This window comes from Odocoileus virginianus, chromosome 22 (genome assembly GCF_023699985.2).
Source record: "Odocoileus virginianus isolate 20LAN1187 ecotype Illinois chromosome 22, Ovbor_1.2, whole genome shotgun sequence".
In the NCBI taxonomy this organism is placed as follows: Eukaryota; Metazoa; Chordata; class Mammalia; order Artiodactyla; family Cervidae; genus Odocoileus; species Odocoileus virginianus.
In genome coordinates this window covers 31,983,187-32,001,581 of record NC_069695.1, presented here as the reverse complement: position 1 = coordinate 32,001,581, position 18,395 = coordinate 31,983,187, and the positions used below count along the sequence as shown (strand labels likewise).

General features: G+C 42.6%; 1 protein-coding gene and 1 long non-coding RNA gene across 2 annotated transcripts in view; one reads left to right on the top strand and one right to left on the bottom strand.

Annotated features, from left to right (window-relative positions):
• The first annotated feature begins 946 nt into the window (after positions 1-946).
• Positions 947-5,612, top strand: LOC139030389 (uncharacterized). The gene is made up of 2 exons (XR_011482754.1): positions 947-1,072; positions 2,159-5,612. It is a non-coding gene; the product is annotated as an uncharacterized lncRNA (long non-coding RNA).
• Positions 5,613-6,142: 530 nt separating this feature from the next.
• Positions 6,143-18,395, bottom strand: part of DSG2 (desmoglein 2) — a 52,648-nt gene continuing 40,395 nt past the window's right edge. Inside the window, exons 12-15 of the mRNA XM_020902011.2 lie at positions 12,384-12,611; positions 10,508-10,629; positions 9,457-9,795; positions 6,143-7,734 (exon numbers count right to left, since the gene is read on the bottom strand). Coding sequence (XP_020757670.2) covers positions 6,709-7,734; positions 9,457-9,795; positions 10,508-10,629; positions 12,384-12,611 — 1,715 coding nt within the window. The 3' untranslated portion in view covers positions 6,143-6,708. The remainder of the gene's footprint in view (positions 7,735-9,456; positions 9,796-10,507; positions 10,630-12,383; positions 12,612-18,395) is intronic.

Genomic DNA, 18,395 nt, shown 5'->3' with positions numbered 1-18,395 from the left:
TTGATCTCTCTTAAGATTGAGTTACCACTTATTTCACCAATTAACGAACTTCTATCCCTTGTACTAATTAGCAAATCTTCCAATGTGGATTTTTTAAAATATATTTTTAATTGAAGTATAATTGGTTTACAATATGTTGATTACTGCTGTACTGATTTAGTTATACACACACACACACACACACACACATATATACACACATTCTTTTTAGATATTCCTTTCCGTTATTATTTATCACAGCATAGTGACTATAGTGGGATTCCCAGTTAGCGCAGTGGTGTAGAATCCACATACCAAGCAGGAGACCTGGCGTTTGATCCCTGGGTTGGGAAGGTCCTTTGGAGAAGGAAATGGCAACCCACTCCAGTATTCTTGCCTGGAGAATCCCAGGGACAGAGGAGACTGTTGGGCTACAGTCCAGGTGGTCACAAAGAACTGGAGATGATTGAGTGACTGAGCACACATCATTTTGTAAAACTAGAAGGCAAGATAGAGGGAGAGTAATTTGTACTGACCTAAATTTAGACTACAAGATAAAAAGGCCCCATGGGCTATATATAGAAGCCCTAGAAGCAAGTGAAAAAAAAAATTAATTCTTAGAATGAGTTCCATGGGAGAGGATCATTGTGCTTCCCCTCGATTAGCTGAAGAATCACTTGTGGTGCTGCGACAGCCTCTGAGGAAGCAGAACTTTTCTACATAAAGCCTGTGTCTGATGCCACTGAACTGGGGTGTCAACAATCGTGGGTCTTGGACTCTGGAACCTGTACATATCACAAGTGTACTTTTGCTTTGAGTGCCTTTGAAGTTTTCTCTAAAGATTCAATAGATACTCTGCAGTCTCTTCATTCAGGCTACTTTCAAGCCAGCTTTAAATTTTATTACTGTTTCAAGCAATCTGTGTTAATTATTAACCAAATAGTTGGATGAAGAAACTCCTGGATTACATGGGAAAAAAAACAGTGCAGCTTTTCAAACTAAGTCTGTTTGTTTACTGCTTCCCTGATCGCTCCGCAGGAAAAGATTCCGCCTCCAACTCAGGAGTCACCGGAGACATGGCCTTGATCCCTGGGTCGGTAAGATCCCTTGGAGGAGGACATGGCAACCCACTTCAGTATTCCTGCTTGGAAAATCCCATGGATGGGGCAGTCTGGCGGGCTACAGTCCATGGGGTGACATGACTAAAGCGACTGAGCATGCATGCATGCTATTTGTTTACTGGGTGTTACCAGCTGAGTTCTGTTCCCTCAAAGTTCATCTGTGGAAATCCTAGTTCTTAGAACCCCAGAATGTGACTACATGTGGAGCTAAGTTAAAATGGGGTAGTTAAGTTAAAATGGGGTAGTTAAAATGAGGTCATCAAGATGGGCCTAATTCAGTATAACCTGTGTCCTTATAAGAAAAATTTGGACATAGACATGTATAGAGGGAAGATCATGTAATGATACAGGGGAAGGCAGCTGTTTACAACCAAGAAAAGAGGCCTCAGAGGAAACCAACCCTGCTGACACCTTGACATTAGCCTTCTGGTCTCTAGATGTGTGAGAAGATAAATGTCTATGGTTTAAGCCCCCCAGTCTGAGGTGCTGGTATTGGCAGTCCAAGATGACTTATATAACAGTGTTAGACACGGGGGTTCTTATGGTCTTTTGTTAATTAGTTTGGCTGTTCTGTGTCTTTGTGTGGGGGATCTTCCCGTTTTGGCACGTGCAGACTCTCCAGTTTTGGCCGCAGGCCCAGTAGCTCTGCGGCAAGTGGGATCTTAGTTCTCTGCCCAGGGATCGAACCCGAGCCCTCTGCATCCAAAGGCTGATTCTTAACCACTGGACCACCAGGGAAGTCCCTCTTATGACTTTACAAATGAATCATCATTTCGCTGCTGAATGCCTGAGTCAGTGAGAGTGGAGGCAGGCAGACGTGAGGGGGTTTAACGCATCAGATACAAAAGGTGGGGCAGGTGGGGGAATCCTCATGGAATGGTCAAGTACTTCAACAAGTCTGGTGACATTTGAGGAGGAGACGATCACACCAGCAGGCCTCCAGATGCAGAAGGGAAGTCAGACGGAGTTGCTGTGCTAGAGAGACGCCTGGCTGGTGCAGGAAGTAGGAGATGGAGAAGAAATGCCCGCATCTTATTTTTCTTCCTCTCCAATCCCAGCCAATGCCTCGCACTGGCCAAACTCATTTACAAATCAGGGGGCAAGGATGCCCGGTGAAGCATTTGTTGTTAAAACAGGAGAGGAAGGGCGGAGAACAACATGAAGAGACAGCTGAAGAATTGACAACTCCAGGTATGTGTGGATTTATAAGAGGTATACATTCCTCAACTCATTTTCTCCACTTGATTCCTGGGTGTGTGGAGCGTCTGTAATCTGTGAACTTTTGAGTCCATTTCCACTCATAAATGCGCTTGATGGAGTTTCAGAATCTTCACGCCAATAACACATCAGTCACTGAGGTGTATCAAGGAAGGGGTGGGGGACAGAAGACCATGTTTGAGGGTCTCTGAATGACAGTATTGGTGTGAAGGTCAGATACTAGTGACTTTCAAAATCCACGAAGTGAAAGTTCAAAGCTTATGTACATCGTGAAGTAGAATATTTGAAGGCAGACTACAATAAAGATGCACACTGTAATTCTAGAAATGGTGCCAAAAACCTCCCCACAAAGATAAAAATGGTCTATATGTGTGTTGTTCAGTTGATAGTCATTTGCCACTTACAGTGCAGCCCTAGAATTTAAGGGCAAGTAGAAATCTTAAAAATGAAAAAATGGAATTTTCCTGATGCAAAAAAGGAAATGTACCCTCCCTGACTCCTCTTTAGAAAACTTGTCATTGTTAAATTGATCTTTTAAAAACTAAATGAGCCTCTTGCCAGCTTTATAAGCAGGGATATCTTTCTCAAGGACTCGGGAAATGTCTCTTTGCACATCAAGGAAGTAAGGACCCTTTTCTCTCTTTCTCTATGGGTGTGTGCACTGTCACTTCAGTCCTGTCTGACTCTTTGCGACCCTATGGACTATAGCCTACCAGGCTTCTCTGTTCATGGGATTCTCCAGGCAATAATACCGGAGTGGGTCGCCATGCCCTCCTCTAGGGCATCTTCCCGACCCAGGGATCAAACCCTTGTCTCCGCCATCTACCTGTACTCCCAGGTGGGTTCTTTTTATCACTTTTTATCACCACCAGGTGCCTGGCTCCAATTTGTAACTACCTGCCATAGATATTAGAAGTTTTATTTCTTTGGATAAAGGTAATCAACAAACACAATGGCCACCTCAGTTATCAGCTGAATGTAAGATGAGCTGTGTATGAAAACGGTGCTGGTAAGCCTTGCTTGAGGACAACCTATCGTTTATTTTGTGAACAAGTATGTAATCAGTTGTGTCTGCCTGGTGAAGATTTCTTTCCATCTTTGCAGTTTCCTCATGGGTTGCCTGTGACGCTCATCACATTCTGACTTGGCGCTTATTCAATCATAAAACTGTTTTCTATTTTTGTGACAGTTTTTCTAGGTGGGCAGGAGATTTTGGTTTTGATTAGATTTCCACAAGAGCAACCGGTTATTAAATAAACACAAAGAAGTATAGTTGAAAGGTGAGTAGAACCATGAGTGGAATTCTAGAATACGCAGCACACAAAAGGCAGAAAAGAGGCAAAGAAATATAAGGACAGACGGGACCAAGGGAAAGCAAAGACCACGATGGAAGGTTTAAAGTCATCCATGTGAGTAACTGCTGTTAAGTAGATTAAAATTTCCCCTAAGAAAGCAAGATCTACCTGTATGATATTTACAAGAATCACACATTAGAAATATAAAGGCATAGGCAGGGTTAGAGTAGAAGGATAAAAAAAAAATGTACCATGCTAACAGTAGGCATCAGAAAGCTGGTGTGGTGACGTTAATATTAGGAAAAGTAGATTCAAGACAAAAAATATAACCAGAGAAAATACTTTCTATGAGTCAGTTCTTTGGAAAGACAATAATTCTAAATGTATTTGTATCTAATAACACAGGTGTAACAAGTTTCAAGGTATTATATGAAATAGAAAGAAATAAAGAGGAAACAGGGAAAACCACAATCAATTGGTGACTGTAACTTTCCTCTCTCAACAACTAATGGAAAAAGTAGACAAAAAAAATCAATAATCATACTGAGGATTTTAGATACACCAATATAGTGAAACTGAGAAATTTGTGTTAAGGAATATTTAACTGATAGTTGTTATGTGAAAACGCCTCATTTCTAGATGACACTTGATAAGCAATGTTTACTGTATAAATTTTGATGTCATGGTGATTGGCATGTGTCTGTAGTGTTTCATGAAATCAATGAAGAATTGCTCTCATGTATCACTTGGAATAGGAGTCTGGGGGTTACACCAGTGCAGGCTTCACACTTCAGGGTGTGTTGACACACCTGTGTTAGGAAATGCTTACTGATGTGACACTTCAGTATAGGCAGAAACTCACCTTTTCTCTTGTAACCAAAAGCAATTAAAACAGCCTCTCTACAATAGTTGAATGATTTCATCTCCTGGAGTCAAATATGCAAGACTTCTTCAGCCAAATCCACTGGTTCCTGCATTGTTACTTTCTGGGCAGAGAGCAAACCTTGGCCCCTTAGAACAAGCTTCCCACACTTGGCAAATAGAAATACAGAGCTCCCTGTTAAATTTGAATTTCAGATAAAATGTAATCTTTTACTATGGGACATAATTTACACTAAAAATACTATTCATTATTGATCTGAAACTCGTTTCAGACGGGCCTTCTGTGTTCTACCCTACTTAGGAAGGGAAATATATTCTTCCAAGGAGTCTGGCTGGGCAGGATGTAAGCAGTTCTGTTAATAATTAAAGCACCAAGGTCCACAAACATCTGCCTCCTCCCTAACGACGGACTGTATTCCTTGTAAAATATGATGGGGGCAATAAAAAGATACAGGCAGAGAGTTGCACAAAGATCATCTTTTTATTTAAATATTTTGATGATATACATACAAATATAGTGTTTCTTCTGTAGAACAAATGTAAAAACTAATACAAATTATCACCCTTTCAGGAACAAAGAAAATCATCTACAGAATGTGATGACTTTATGTAGAGGAAGTTTAAGACCAGGTTTTGCTTGGAGTATGCAGGTCACATTCACAAGTTCACACAGTAGTGATAGTCTTGTTGCAGACTTGGCAAACAATAACTACTAAGTCTATAATGCAAAGACAAAAGCAACAGTTACAAGTAGAGAGTACAAGAGTTAGAGTATCAGAGAGAGACCTTCATTTTGGCCACAGGTTTAAGGAGTCTGAAGATATTTGCTTTTTCTTCGTACATATTAGTGGAAGTAGAAAAGTATAAATCTTTTGCATAACACAGGTCATCAATATTTTTTTAAAAATGTGCTACAAAATGAGTTTTTTGAGATTTCATTTTCCTAGTAAAATATACTCAAAATTCACAAAATTACAGCCTTTAAAGCTTATGGAAATGATTTTGTTGTGGAGAATATTTATATAATTGATGACTGATAGGCACTTACACTTTGAAACTTGAAATGGATCATTTCTTCAAGGAGGAATAAAAATACAATCTATTTATTTGGCCAAAACATCCAGATAACTTTTCAGAAAGAAAGGCAAGATGCTGTAGAAATTCAGGTCAGCTCTACAATATTCAATAGTCCATGTAGTCAGCCATGGCCAACTAGCCAATGACTTTGAGACATGGAATAAATCATAATTTCAAACTCAAAATTACAGCAATTATAAGGTCTTCCAATATTTGTTTTGCAATCATAGATAAAAGAGAGTGGGTTCTAAAATTTGCCTAATTGTACACATATTGAGACACCCACAGTAGGCACTTGAGGATATACAGCAGTGAAAAGGGCTCTTAGCACAGTGCATATGGTTTACTGTGTTTTACTAAATTAGAAGATAATGTATCCTGAGTTTTTTTAATATTCTATTATTGCTATAAAAATAAAGTGATTTTATATTTATGAATTTCGCCCTGGATTATTCTACTGAACTTGAAGTATTTAATATTTTCATGATTACTGAGAGACAAAGGGAAGGAATGATGCTATTTTTAAGGTCATACAACACACACACACACTTACATGCACAGAACACATAATGTTTTACCATATCATGTTCCAAAATTCAATTAACCTTACATGGATTGAAGGGCATCTAGTTTTAAAGAATCCAAACAAGCAAAACAGGTCATTCAGACTGTACAAGTATCTTTGGATAAAAAAGCTGCTGGTAATCTGCTAGGTGCAAGAAGCACGGAAAACAGAAGAGCAAAGTTAAACGTTAACACGGGAGGCCAAGAACCCATTCAGTTTCATGGATGGCTCTACCAGAAGGCTCATGCACTAGAGACACTGCTAATCTGATAAATCAGAAGCCAGACTGACTCCCTACTTAACTTTTCCTGTGAGTATTATTTGGCCATAAGTCACTCAAAGACACCTAAGACCAGCTTCATCATTCTGTCCCTTCAGGAAGTCCCAGGGTATCTCTGAAGTGCAATCCTAGAAGCTGAGACATGAAGCTCTTTGCACAGTAGTGACTGAGAAAAATTTGAGGCCCATGGGATATGTGCCTCTTACACCTACAAGGCTCTTGAAAAGCCAGGTCCTCTGAGAACATGACATGAGTCCCTGCTGGCTAAACTCTGGTGTGGCTGATGGCTGCTTAGGAGAAGGACTGCTGGATGGTGCTCTGCTTGGAGACCCTGGTGGAAGATGTGGTTACCGTGTAATTAGAATGACTAGACTCCTCTAAGCCTGAGTCTGGCAGGGGACCCGGGACTCCAGCTGCAGAAACCACAGTCTTTTTGGCCATTACCGAGGTTTCGGCAGGGATCTGGTAACTAGATTGCAGCGTGGAGGCTGGCGTCAGCACTCTTTCGGTCACTGTCACGTTCTGACCTGAGGCTACACTGGGCGCGGCCAGCGGGGGCTGCAGGCTGGAGCTGGGGGTGAGGAAGCGCTCTCTTTCCTGCACCATGACATAGTGAGCGTCGGGCAGAGGCGGGGTGTCTTCCAGGGGGCCAGACGTGTCCCCGTGGGGTTGGATGACCCTCTCGGTGACCACCACGTGCCCCTTGCTAGCGTACTGCTGGTTCCCTAGGGTGGACGCCGGGGCGTAGACCCGCTCGGTCACGATCAGGCCCTGGGACTGTTGGGGGCCCAGGACCACTGTGCTTGGGGGCCCCGTGGCGCCCGTGGCATAGGACGTTTCGGTCACTATCATGCTTCCAGAAGCCAGTGTATCAGGAAGTGGTGCAGCGACCTTTTGAGCCTGCCTAGCGGATACAACAGACTTTTCAGTGACTATTTCCTGAGTTACCTTCTCTGTGTCTGCCTCATGCAAAGGCTTGGGACCCTGAAAGCTGCCACCTGAGGCATAAACGTTCTTGGAGTTAAGCCTGGTTTGCTCATAGAGGGACCGTGAAACTACCTTCTCATCTGCTTCTCTCGTGGGTTTTGCCCTCTGCTGAGTTTCTGCATCCATCTCTATTTTTCGACCCAAGCAGACTTCAGCGAGGGTCTTGAATTTCAATCCTAAGTCATCTAAGAAACGGTCATCTAGCTCTCCTTCAATGAAACTGCAGCAGCCGATGGAACCCCGGAGAGACTCTGTTTCTTCCTGAGAATAAACCAGAAGGCAATCTTTGGCTGTGTGGATGTCATCTTCCTCGGTGTAAGAGGCCACTTTCTGAAACAGAAAGAGAAACAGGCATACAGCCAGTGACACACTTCGTTTAAGGATAATGCTCTTGATTCCTGCTCAAAATGTGAAACCTCTAATTATAAGGAAACATCAGAGAAACACAAATTGAAGGACATCCTACCACACGACTGGCCTGTATTCTTAAAATAGTATTAATAAATGAGAAAGGCAGAGGGAATGGTTTCAGATTAAGAGGAGACACAAGGGTCATGACAAGTAAATGGAAAGCAGCACCCTAGAGTGGGTCTGAGATGGGAAAAACAATGGCTATAAAAGACATTATTGGGATCACTGGCTAAACTGAGACATGGAATGTGTTATTAAGTCTCTATACCATGGTGACGTAAGAGGATGTGTGCGCGTCTGTGAGAGAGAAAGCAAGCAAAAGCAAATGTGGCAAAATGTTAATATGTTAATGTTAATCTGAATAAAGGGTGTGTGTGTGCATGCTAAGTCACTTCAGTTGTGTCTGTTTGTTTGCGACCCCATAGACTGCAGCCCACCAGGCTCTTCTGTCCATGGGATTCTCCAGGCAAGAAAACTGGAGTGGGTTGCCATGCCCTCCTCCTGGGGATCTTCCCAACCCAGGGATCATACTTGCATCTCTATGTCTCTTGCATTGGCAGACAGGTTCTTTACCACTAGCACCACCTGGGAGGCCCCGAGGAAAGCATACATAGGAGTTCAAACTTTATATTATTCTTGCAAATTTCCAGATGAGTTTGAAATTATTTCCCAATTAAAAGCTGCACACACATACATAATCAAGACTGACTCACGAAGGATTAGAGCAGAGTGGGAAAAAGATACTGAGATAAAACAAACAGGGTAGCAGAATGGAGCCTGGCCATGAGACAGAAAAAGGATGAGAATCGCTTTTCCTCGACACTGACCAGACCACCGTCTCCCTGGGGTCTAGCTGATCCTTGGGGGTGGGCAGGTGGGGTGAAAGCAGAAAGCAGGGAAGCACTCAGGTACTTTGTGGCCGTGCAGAAAGGAGGTAGCAGGAATAAAGTGGCCTCTATGGAAGCCCATCGGGTCCCCAGCAATCTGACTCTACCCATCTCATGCTCAGGCATGATCTTGTTCCCCAGAAAGGCTTCTAATTCCTAATTCCAGGAATCAACTTCCTGACTGCATTGCATCATCTTTCCTGCAACTTTCCTCCTAATTTTATGTGAACCGCCTCAAAGATGAACCAAGTACTTGCCTTCAAAAGAAAACACTTAATCAGGCGTAGTAGATTGTGTTTTTTAGGTCACATTGTCTCTCCCCTCCAACCCTACCTGCTCTGCAGAGGACCGCATTTTCTGACCCGCCCACATCAGCCTGGCCACGTGACCTGCTCTGGCCAATGACACGCGAGTGGGGAAAGGCAGCGGCTTTACGGGTACTATTACCAGGTTCTCACTGATCTGGTCTCTGCACCCCAAGGACGGGCGCTTCCTGGGCACAACCTGAGCAGAGCTGAGCTGAATGGCAAGAGCATGACTGTGAGAAATACGCCCTGGTGAGAAGTAAGACTGTGAGGTCACTTGTCACCACCACATACTGAACTAGTTTGGTCCCATCTCTCCTTCCTCACTGCCTGTAAGCACCCTCTTCAAAGTAACACCGTCCCATTCAGATCCAAGAAAATGATTTCCCTAATAACATCACGTTCACATATAAATGCAACGTCCCCCCCACAGAGGAACCAACGCTTACCTCAGTGAAGTAACTTCTCAGGAACTCCTCGTTCACCGCCGCCGCGCCTGCTCGAGCTCCGGCCACTTCTCTGGCCGCCCCCGTGGCTCTCGTGGTCCTGAAGGTGTCCGAGGTCACCACGGCCCCGGTCGTCCCCGTAACCTGGGTGGCTCCGCCCGAGACGAGGCTTCTGTATTCTTCCCAGCGGCCTTCCGCCTCGGACATCTCCTGCTGCCCTTTGGTGAAGGAGGCGGAGCTGCCTCCTTTCACCAGAGCTTCCTTGGCCGTCACACCTCCGCCTGCCCCAGCGCCTACCGCGGCACCATCTCTGAGATCCGCCCCCAGAAGAGGCAGCACCACCTGTGGGAGCACACACCGTGAGCCGCGGACGGTCAGTACGCCTGGTGGACGGTCTGAGCTAAGTGAGCCGGTGAGAGTGTTAGTCGCTCAGTCACTTTTTGTGACCCCAGAGGCTGTAGCCCGCCAGGCTCCTCTGTCCACGGAATTCTCCAGGCCAGAATACTGGAGTGGGTTGCCTTTTCTTTCTTCAGGGGGTCTTCCCCACCCTAGGATCGAACCTGTGTCTCTTTATGTCTCCTGCATGGGCAGGCGGGTTCTTTACCACTAGTGCCACCTGGGACGCCCAGTAAGTAGGTAGGGAAGGGAATTTTGCAACATTTTACAAATGTCACGGGGGCTGTGGGTGCACCTCTGCGGACCTTATGTATCGTGTGGACTGGAAATGGAGAAGCACCTGGTTGTGAAAGACTGCCCATGCAAATACTGGGACAAACCTTCCTACCTAAACCCTACACACTCGTGTTCTATTTAGCCTTTGTCTGACGTTCCTGGTGTCACTACCTGACCCTCTGTCTACGTTCTCTATGACTCAGGACCTGACCTGTCGTAGTAGAGCAAATCCACCCCAACTCGGCCCCTACAAAGTAGGCGGTGTTTAACGAAGGCACGTGAATGAAATCTGTAGGAACTGGTTTACTCTCATGACCTATGATGTCAGAGACACTTCCTAAGACTCCTTTAAAGCAGCAAAGAAGACACTGGATTATCTCACCTTGTCTTCAGGCGGCGCCCCCTCATTGTTCCACGGATGCAGCATCTCTATGGTACCCGGGATGGGGGTAAAGCCTTTGGCGCCGTTTCCACAATGGCACACCAGCAGTAGAAGTGGTATAACTGAACAGAAACAAAATCCAGTACAGAGAAGGTTAATCTCGACAGATTTTCAAATTTATCTTGCATAGTCTTGGAATGTGCATATCACTTTCAAGAGTTCGGTCTTCACTTACTTATAGCCCTACTTTTCTGTTTTTCTTTTCTTCCCCTGATCCAAACTCAACAAGTCTGTTTTGGGTGAGTCATACCAAAGCCGAAAGGCAGGATGAAGGAGTCTTACAGATTCAGAGTTCCTGTCCATCACAAAGACTGTGGTCACTGCCTGTGGTCACTCAGTGGAACATCAAGACTGGATATGACACTATCCAAATCATCAAAATCAATTTAATAGCTTAATTTTTTAAAAACCACTTTAATTTTTAACATGTGCTTCCGTGGTGGCTCAAAAGGTAAAGAATCTGCCTGCAACGCAGGAGACTCAAGTTTGATTCCTGGGTCGGGAAGATCCCCTGGAGAAGGGAATGGCTATCCATTCCAGTACTTAAGCCTGAGAATTCTATGGGCAGAGGACCTTGACGGGCCACCGTCTGTGGGGTTGCAAAGAGTCAGACACGACTGAGTGACTAATACTTTCACAGACTATGGTTACTGTGTGTAATAAAAAGACCGAAGACAGCAAACGTTTATCAAGTGTCTGCCATGTACTAAGCACCCCCACTAAACCTGGGAAATCTGAGGTGAAACGGTAGTGCAAGGAATCCCAGGTGAAACAAGTTACTATCGTCAGGTCAGTATCTTAACCCATTAAATGGAGATGATGATATAGAAGTGCACTGCAAACTGTTGAGTGCTGTGTATTCAACTGCACATATGCTAATGGCTTGGATGCACCCCTCTTCTGGCAGAAAAACAGCAGAGGCTGCCTTGGAGGTGGGGGTCTGCCCATGAGCAGTGGGTAGATGGAGTGGCTCCATGTGCCCTCAGGCTGCAGTCTTCTGTTCTCCCATGAGAGGAAACTCAGTCCCTGGAGGGCGCTGGAGGACAGGCAGGAAGGGACGGCCGGTTGTCACTGCTGGGAAACATGTACGTGCTCAGAGGGTCTGGCTCCTGTTGGTGCAGGGGGAGGGGCAAGCCAAGCAGAGCCTGTGGGGAGGTGGAGCTCTGACAAGTCAAGGGTGCAAAAAGCAAGAACTGATGGGAATCAGATGGGTTTGTAAAATAACCTTGTACCACGCAACAAGTCTTTTCTGAGAGTTTTCCACACACAAGGCACTGTGTGGGGAAGAACAGACAACTCACCTCCCTCAGAGAGCTTAACAAAATGGGGACACCCACAAGGTTGAAACGTATGTCTAATCATCTTGGTTACTGCAATCGGAAATTATATTTTTATAAAACAAAATTCTGAAGAGAGCTCTGATAGCTTTTGGTAAACTGATCAATGATCAATTCTTGCTTCCCTTCTCACCCTCAATAGCATTCTAGTGTGATTACAGAAAAACTAAAGAAATCAATGAGTACTATAGTAACAAAATACTAAAAACACCCTAAAAAGACACTAGAAATTACTAAAAGAGGAAGTACTCAGTGATGTCCAGCTCTTCACAGCCCCATGGACTGTGTAGCCCACCAGGCTCCTCTGTCCATGGGATTTTCCAGGCAAGAATACTGGAGTGTGTTGTCATTTCTTCCTCCAGGGGATCCTTCTGACTCAGGAATCGAACCTGACTCTCCTGCTTGGCAGGCAGATTCTTGGCCACTGAGCCACCTGGGAAGGCCCCCAAAAGGGAACGTACAGCTTTTCAAGTACTCACGTAGCAAGAGCAGAAGGGCAAGAATTATGAGTGCAATTGCGGCAGGTCCCAGGCCAACGTACGAGTCAGCCCACGTTTCTACACAGCCACTGCCTTCCACACACTTGCAAACTGTGAGTGCAAGGATCTGCTCTTCAGGACAGCTGAAGCCTTGACTATCTGCGATCCGGAAGTGAATTTCACTTCTCCCGTGCTGTCTTTTGGTTTGTTGCAGTAGTACATTGGTGTCTGTAAGGGACAAAAAAATAAAGTGAATGGTTACTGAGAAAGGGGCAAGATTAAATTACAGAAACATTTTTTTTTTCCCTCCAATTTATTGAGGTATATTTAATTTACAGTATTATATAAGTTTCAGGTATACAACACTGCAATTCACACTTTTTAAAGGTTATACTCCATTTACAGTTATTGTAAAATATTGGCTATAACCCCTGTGACATACAATATATCCTTACAGCTTATTTATGTTAACATAGTAGACTGTACCTCTTAATCCTATACCCCCGTCTAGTCCCTCCTCACTTGCCTCCCCCAGTGGTAACCATCAGTCTGTTCACTGCATCTCTGAGTCTACAGAAACATTCTTTAATTGCTAATCATATATAGCCCCGGTTAGTTTTATTATTCCATAACTTCTCTGTTGAATTCACAGTGTGCTCGATGAGATTAGTCCAAATATGCAGGTGAAGATCACAGCATCATTTCTGAACACACCTTCCTTTTATGACTAATGTTAACCAATATGCGTGATCTACCTGATGCTAGGAACTCTTTCCATTACTGGGATACAGTGACAAACAAGTGGTGAGTTAAATGATACTTCCATCGAATGACCATTTTTTTAAAATTTAGTTTTTCCTGTTTAAAATAACTACTTATTTATTTGGCTGCACTGGGTCTTAGTTTCAGGATCTCTGAACTTCACTGTGGAATTTGGGATCTTAGCGTTTCATGTGAACTCTTAGTTGTGACCTGTGGGGTCTAGTTCCCTTGAGCAGGGATCGAACCCGGCCTCCCTGCATCAGGAGCTCAGAGTCTTAGCTACTGGACCAGCAGGGAAGTTCCTATTCTACCATTTCTTAAAAGAACTTTATTAAGGCAAATTTCAAACAGAGGGTGATCAAGGAAAGAACATAACTAACCCTCATGGTACTCATCTCCAGCTTTAATAATTTTCAACAATGGGCCAATCTTGTTTCATCCAGTTCCATCCTTTTTGTTCCCAACATGGTATGTTTGAAATTTTGAAAAATTTCAAATCTACAGAAAACTTGAAAGACTATGACTGATACAATGAGTTTTGATATACTCTTCATGAATTGTTTACATTTTATAACAATACTATCTCTCTACATGCACACTCTTTTTTTAAACTGAAGGATAATTGCTCTACAGAATTTTGTTGTTTTCTGTCAAACCTCAACATGAATCAGCCATAGGTATATATATATCCCCTCCCTTTTGAACCTCCTTCCCATCTCCCTCCTCATCCCACCCCTCTATTTTAAGGTAAGTTGCAGATCTCATGACCTTCTTCAGCATATACCTTCTAACACCAAAGGATATTAAGCCCTTCTAAGAATTAATTATTGAAAAAATAATCTAACATATAACTCATATTCAAACTTTTCAACTGTTATAAAAACATCCTGTATAATTCTCTCTCTATGGCTTTTTTTTTTTGGTAATCCTAGATCCAACTGAAGATTATGCCCTGCAATTAGTTGTCACCTAGTCTCTGTTAATAATCTACAAGAGTACCACCTTCCTTTTGGCCCTTTAAAATCTTGACCTTGTTGAAGCCCACTTATTTTAAAGGATGCTCCACAGTTTGAATCTGTTTCCTCATGATTGGATTCAGGTTATACATTCTTGGCAAGAATATTACACAGAAAGTGTTGCGCAAATGACCTTTAATCATATATTTTAAAAATGTGACTGATTATTTAAAATTTTTTCCTTCAACATGAATAAAAATCATGACCAGTTTTCATGAGTAAAAGGACTGATCAATTAAAATAGCTTAAACCTTTTCCTGATATATGTTTAACTCATTAAAATATAGTTTACTTGGGGACTGCCCTGGCAGTCCAGCAGTTAAGAATATGCCCTGCAACACAGGATAGCGATTCCTGGTTAGCGAACTAAGATCCCACACACCTCAGAGAAACTAAGGCCATGCACCCCAACTACCAAGCCCACTTACCACAACTACTGAAGCCCGCAGGCCACAACTAGAGTGTCTGTGTGCTAAAATGAAGATCCTGTGTGCCCCAACTAACACCCGACAAAGACAAATCAATAAACAAATATTTAAAAAGTTTACTTGCAAGACATGTAAAGATGGATAAATACCAAAATAAAAATGAGGTATTTGGCGTTTTTCAAATTTATTTTTGGAAGTAAGAGATAGTCTCTTTACATCTTAAGGTGCAAATTTTACGGAATCTTGATAACCATAGCTAGAAATTTCCTTATTAGATAATCCCCAAAGTTCTGTAGAAGTGTGGAAAGTATCTAGTCATTCATTTGAGGAATATGAGCTTGTTAAAAGCAATCTAGGAAAACATGGGTGAAGAATACAACTAAATTCACAATTGGCTCTGAGGGTTAGGGAAGGTGGAGGTGGAAGGAAGGGTACAGAAGGGCCATCCACTTTATCAGTGAATATTAAAAAATAAAAGCCTGATGCAAATATGACATATTGTTAATATTTTTTAATTTTAAGTGGGAAGTACAAAGGTGTCTGCCTTATTAGTGAAGTCACTCAGTCATGTCTGACTCTTTGTGACTGTAGCCCACCAGACTCCTCGGTCCATGGGATTTTCCAGGCATGAATACTGGAGTGGGTTGCCATTTCCTTCTCCAGGGGATCTTCCCAACCCAGGGATTGAACCTGGGTCTCCTGCATTGTAAACAGAGGCTTTACCGTCTGAGTCACCGGGGAAGCCCTTTGTAGCTGTCTGTACTTAAAAAACTTCTCAAGTAAATAAAATAGTTACCAGTCAATCCTAAAGGAAATGAACCCTGAATATTCATTGGAAGGACGGATGCTGTAGCTCCAATACTTTGGCCACCTGATGAGAAAAGCCAACTCATTGGAAAAGACCTTGATGCTGAGAAAGATTGAGGAGAGGAGGAGAAGGGGGTGACAGAGGATGCAATGGTTGGATGGCATCATCGACTCAATGGAATGAGTTTGAGCAAATCCCGAGTGACAGTGAAAGGCAAGGAAGCCTGGTGTGCTATGGTCCATGGGGTCGCAGAGGGTGGGACATGACTGCATGACTGAACAACAACAACAAAAACAACAACAACAACATCTATTATCATGACAGGTGGTCACACATCTCATTATATAGGGCTTCCCTGGTGGCTCAGATGGTAAAGAATCCGCCTGCAATGCAGGAGACCTGGGTTCAACCCCTGGGTTGAGAAGATTCCCTGGAGAAGGGAATGGCTACCTACGCCAGTATTCTTGCCTGGAGAATTCCACGGACAGAGGAGACTAGCAGGATACAGTCCATGGGGTCGCAAAGTTGGACACGACCAGGCGACTAATACTTGCTCACTCACTCATTATATAACCAAGGAGAAAAAAGGCAAAAAGCCTGGAATACAGCATCATGTCTCTCCCAATTGCCGAGATAAATAAAGTATAATCTCAGTGACTTTCTGGTATAACACTCTAACACCTATGTGTATCCTAAAGAGCTTTACATTCCTCAGGCTAGGAAAAAATTCAAGAGCTCAAATTCAAATGTTTTTATCTTTAGATAGAAAATTCACTGTGTATTTGGAGAGGCAATAGAACATAAAAGTGGAGAGTAGAGACTCCACAGCCAGACTGCGTGGGTTCAAATCCTATTATTCCATCAGCTCTTAACTAGCTGTGACTTTGACGTTAGTAAAACTTCCTGCACATTTGTTTACTCATCTGTAAGATGTTGATGACAGTAATGCCAAACTTCTAGCATTGATAATATTAGTTAAAGTGCTTAGACTAGTGCCTGGCATCTCAAAACATCATGTTCATTAGATAAAATAAATACATCTTGGAATCCCAGCAGATTCAATGCAAAAACACATTTACATATCTTAGTCAAAGAAAAGCAAACTGCAATCAAGCAGTCAACCTAGGTGGGAATATCAGACTTCCATGAGTACAGAAGGAGATAATGCGAACCAGGGGACCAACGTATCTTGAGTCCTGGGATCTGTGACTTAATTACCATTAAGAAGAATCATCTGGATGTCTACATCCCAAGGCTCATGATAGCTGAAAACTTGATCTTAAGTAACCTCAATTAATCAGGATTGTAACTGTCTTCCCTTACTGGGGAGACAACAACAATGTAACTATCTTTTGCAAGTGAATCATAAACCTTAAGAAGATTCAGAATTAAGTATAGGGATATTTAAGGAAACTAAAGACAAGTTTTAGTATTTTTGTAAAGAAATTACTTGCATATGTTATTGTATTTCTACACTTACAATATTTAAAGGAAAATTAGCTCTACTGACATGATAGCTTTGTAAGTCCAATTTAAAATGTGTAATTATGTTATTCATTTAGATTTATAGTTTTAGGTTGAAATATCACTGGTTTGTTGTAGTGGACCACAAAAGAGGATTTCAGGTGTGATATACTTAGAAGTTAAATTTATTGGAATTTTAAAGTATCAAGAATCATAAGAAAGTTTTATTTAATTCAGATCATTGGAATACAAAAAAAGGAAGCCAAATATACTAAATGTATAAATGTATTAAAACGTTGAAGGTGTTTACTTTGTAAATTGGACCAAACACAGTTCGAAGCCTCTTAAAATTACTGCAAGTGTAAATTTGCTAAGCCTAAAAAACCAGTGAACTTGTAAGTTAGGAAAAATTGGGGTATTATATTTAAAACTCTTCTGAAATGAATACCAACTGTTTAAAACGAGAGTCTTTTGGAGATCATTTTTCAGCATTTGAAATCCAAAAGAACATGTCAATAAGGGAGTATGTCCCAAGGTTTGGATATATGCTCACGTCCTTCTGGCATGGGGGAAGGAGGACAGACAGCTTCCTTTTCATGTTATGTCCGTCACTCACCAGCTTTGTGACTTCAGACAAGCTACCTAACTCTAGTTAAGTCAAAGCTCTCTCAGCTGTGATCAGGGAATGATGGTATGGGGTAAGGAGTAAATGTGATAAAGCATAAGAAGGGTTAGCAGAGTGTCTGGCACATGGTATTGCTCCATAAGTGTTATTTTTAATGGAATCATCATTAACGTACCTCAAGATTTCTAGAAGGCACCTACTAGGATTACTGTGCTTAGAAAGGCAAAGTACTCCTCAAGCTTATGAGACAACTACTTCAAGAGTGATTTGGGGAATACCCAGCTACTTTTAAAATATTAAAGGGGACTTCCCTGGTAGTCCAGTGGTTAAGAATCCACAATACACTGCAGGGGACGTGGGTTTGATTCCTGGTCTGGGAACTAGGATCCAGCCCACTACAACCACCGCGTGCGTGTGTGCGTGCACCTGATGTCGCTTCAGTTGAGTCTAACTCTTTGCGACCCCATGGACTGTAGCCCACCAGGCTCCTCTGTCCATGGGATTCTCCAGGCAAGAATACTGGAGTGGGTTGCCATGCCCTCCTCCAGGGGATCTTCCTAACCCATGGATCAAACCTATGTCTCTTATGTCTCCTGCGTTGGCAGGCGGGTTCTTTACCACTAGCGCCACCTGGGAAGCCTTGACAACTACTGCTGAGCCTGGCACCATAACTAGAAAGTCGATATACCACAAGGAAGATCCTGCATGCTGCAACTAAGATCTGATGCAACCAAATAAATAAATAAAAATTAAAAAAAAAAAAAAAGAGAGATATTAGACATCTATTTTTCTTCTTTCCCTCCAGGTAGATTATTTATCATTAGGCAGATCAAACACACTATGCCTGAGGTTCAGAACTTCATTTTATAAACTCGACTGTATTGGAAATACAATTTATGCAAAGCAAAT